Raw genomic sequence first — 3,382 nt, 5'->3', positions numbered from 1 at the left:
CAATGAAGTTGAGCATTTTGAAGGTAATCAGAATATGGGCTGTAGTCGTAGCAGAATTATATACACGATAGGAAAGTATTTCAAGCACGAAAATACTTATACCCACAATTGCATGGGCTAGCTGTGGTATTTACGAGTGTTCTTTCCCAATAGCATGGCGTAGGTTTTCATTTATCGATCATTCAGTGGAAGTCGTAGCCATGTGTACAGGGGAATGGTCATTGCCCCCTTCCCTCCTCAGTTGCTACACCCTGTTCCTGTGTTCCCCTCTAGGTCAAATTGCCTGTACCAATGACTGTACTAGTATGCATTGTTTCCGGCTTATGTGTAGCAAGAAGAGGTTTGTTTGGAGCATAGATGCAGTACTATTTTGTATCACTCATTGCAGGTGTGCAACGCGCGGCTGCACATCCTTGCCGTAGACCCATGATTCCCAGGTTCGTGCCACGACTCCTGGGTTTGGGAACACAACCCTTTGCGTGCACGCCTAGCTGCACAGCTGCAGCCTGGCGAATATCTGCTTGGTAAGTATTAATGTGAACAAACTGGGGTAGACCACTGAGCCGCCAGTTTTCTATTGCAGGAGACGCAGGGTATCCCCTCGAGCCATGGCTCCTTGTTCCAGTCCCTGGCAGTCACCTCGGCAACTTTTCCGAAGGCCAATTCAACAAGGAGCACGCATCCATGCGCAATGTTGTGGAAAGATGTATCAGAGTGTTGAAGAGCAAGTTCCGCTGCTTGCAGCACTTTCGAACGATGCTCTACAACCCCGATCGAGCAGGGCGAATTATTTATGCTTGCGCTGCTCTCCACAACATCGCATTGGACACGGGGGACTGGACCTTGGATGAGTATGTTGGAGACATGCCACCAGCTGAGGATGACGATGGGGAGCCAGGAGAGAGCCATGTGCTCACACCGCGCAACGTGCTGCTCAGAAGACAGCAGCAGCGCAGCGCTGTCGTGGGCCTTTTTTGAAGTGCACAGGAACGCGGTAAGCTGTCATATCACACACATAATTTTTTCATACTAATTCCAGTGCACCCAGCCAAGACAAGGCCGTGTTTGCCACAGCACAAAGTACTTACTCGGGCTTCAACATGATGCATGGTGGCAATGGGAAAATGCTGCATTTTCTTTGAATGCCACACGAAATAGACAACGGACACACCCTTTTCTATATCAGTGATCACAGTCACAACAGACTACATTGGAGCAAGCGCATATGCGGGGCATCCTGTGCTGACTGTTGCCATCAAAAGATTGTGAGAACAATGCAGCAACGTCACACAACTTCTTTCAAGAAAACGCATAAAAATTGCAGTTATATTAGAAACATGTTGCAAGAACGCATGATACACATGTCCATCTCTTCTCATAGTCATTGCAAGCATTCAATCGTACACGCTAGGCTTGCCGAGCACAATGCCGTGCTGGCTTTTTGTTCATTGTCCTCAACATAGTATAAATATTTAAATAATATTTCATTTGATTTGAATTCTCGACTGCACTTATACTGCAATGCTACACAATACGTAAATCAAAGCAGCAAATAACATGTGGGTTGTTTTGATGACATACGGCATGAATATTTGGCTCAGCAATCTCGCTGCTCCCAAAGCATACCACGTTCAAAATTAATTCCTGCAATGAGTAATTTACAATGAAAACTAGATGAAAACAGTCGCTGGCATGTTGCTGTGATGATGACCATTTTCATTAGTGAAGCTGTGCGACATACCCACTTGTTAGTTTAGTGATCTCAAAAAAGACTTGGTTGTAATTGTACCTTAGCCTCATTGTGCAGAAATGACAATATCAAAGTGTAGGCAATTTTGGGCAAGTAAACATGCTTCATAAAGAATGCAGCGAGCTGCGAAACAGTGTGAGGCTAAAAGATATCACAGTCCAACACTATGTGGTAATGCTGCTTAAAAAGCGCAGTGAGCTAGAAAACAGTGAGGCAACACAAATATCACTGTGCTAAAAACACTAAAAAAAAAATGTCAACTATACGCTCTTGGTCTTCGTGTGGATGACTAGACACCCTTAAGATGGTGTGGGGAGGGGGGAGACGCTGCCTCACGAGTAGGTCGAACATAAATTGAGAAACGCATATATCGAACATCAAAAGAGATGAAAGACATGTAAAGAAAAAATGCTGTACTCCTTGTACAAAGTAAATGCTAACTTAAAGCTAGTAATATGTATTAAATGCAAAAAAACAACGTGTGAAATAGAACATTGACTGCAACACGTAAACATATAAAAACTAACAAAACAATAGTGCATGATAAACATTTAAAACACGATGAAAAACTGAAAATAACTATGTAGCTCTTTCCCGCAGAGGGCCCTCAGCCATGGCCCAGTGAAGAAAAACTTAAATAACTATGTAGCTCTTTCCCGCAGAGGGCCCTCAGCCATGGCCCGGTCCAAGGATTGAACCGCCTGCAGGATGCTCTCCTGCAATGCTGCCGCCCGCTCCTGTGTTGCTGCCGCCCGCTCCTGTGCTGCGGCCGCCCGATCCTGTGCTGCGGCCGCCCGATCCTGTGCTGCGGCCGCCCGATCTTGTGCTGCGGCCGCCCGCTTCTGTGCTACGGCCGTCCGCTCCTGTGCTGCTGCCATACACCGCGCTAGAGAAGTGATGTGGATGGCTGACCTTTTGATCCCCCGCACCACCTGCAATGAATCATCATGGTGGAAATGTTTGCATGAGCTGCTGAAGAACTCTCGACCATCTCGTGGCTCGAAGGTGCTGCTGCGGAGAATTGCAAGGTGCACAACAATTTCCCCTCAGTTGAAAATTCATTGACCTGGTGGCATCCTTTGAAAGTGTGAAGCTTCGTGTACAAGCTATGCCCTCTTCGTTTGGACAATTGCTGGAACTACTCTTCATTCATCTCCTCAAATGCATCTCTTACCATCAAACAGCCCTTTTCAGGGCTAACCAATCTTTTGCCCGGCAGTTTATATTTGCAGATGTCAGATACCATGCCCTCAATACAATGCATGTTTCTTATTTACAGCCCAAGTTGGTTTCAGTCATCATAAAAGAGCATCAAAAATGTTCACACCCCATACGTAAAATTTAAACAAATGGTCTACTCACATCAAGCAACTGCTCATTCAGCTCGAGGCTCTGGTCGCACTGCGAAGACACCTGCAACAAGGTGTCGGTGCGCCGTGGCCTCTGTCGACGGCGAGGCCGCACAGGAGGCTGAGACACTGAAAACATGCAGCATTTTCGTCACCGCATGCTGTGGTAGGCTTTAAGTCTATGGCCATGTTGTGGATAATTGGGCAATTCGAATAACATACAAGAGGTTATTTTCTCAAAACACTTTGATGATCAATAACTTACCCGGTGCAGCGGGCACGC

The 3,382-nt window shown here is 46.2% G+C and overlaps 1 protein-coding gene across 1 annotated transcript; it reads right to left on the bottom strand.

The window, feature by feature from the left end:
• Positions 1 to 1,111: 1,111 nt before the first annotated feature.
• Positions 1,112 to 3,382, bottom strand: LOC142771891 (uncharacterized). The gene is made up of 2 exons (XM_075873852.1): positions 3,113 to 3,382; positions 1,112 to 2,682 (listed from the first exon to the last, which is right to left on the bottom strand). Exons 1-2 carry the CDS (start codon positions 3,236 to 3,238, stop codon positions 2,392 to 2,394), a joined length of 417 nt encoding a protein of 138 aa, XP_075729967.1. The 5' UTR covers positions 3,239 to 3,382; the 3' UTR covers positions 1,112 to 2,391.

The sequence above is a fragment of the Rhipicephalus microplus genome, chromosome 9 (assembly GCF_043290135.1).
Source record: "Rhipicephalus microplus isolate Deutch F79 chromosome 9, USDA_Rmic, whole genome shotgun sequence".
Lineage (NCBI taxonomy): Eukaryota > Metazoa > Arthropoda > Arachnida > Ixodida > Ixodidae > Rhipicephalus > Rhipicephalus microplus.
This window is presented reverse-complemented; position numbering and strand designations above follow the sequence as displayed.

Excerpts from the sequence above, each read along its gene's own strand:
- LOC142771891 (XM_075873852.1), bottom strand. The coding sequence starts at position 3,238 with ATGTTTTCAGTGTCTCAGCCTCCTGTGCGGCCTCGCCGTCGACAGAGG. Across the intron at positions 2,683-3,112 it reads TGAATGAGCAGTTGCTTGAT|GTGGTGCGGGGGATCAAAAG; the intron begins GTGAGTAGACCA and ends GATTCATTGCAG.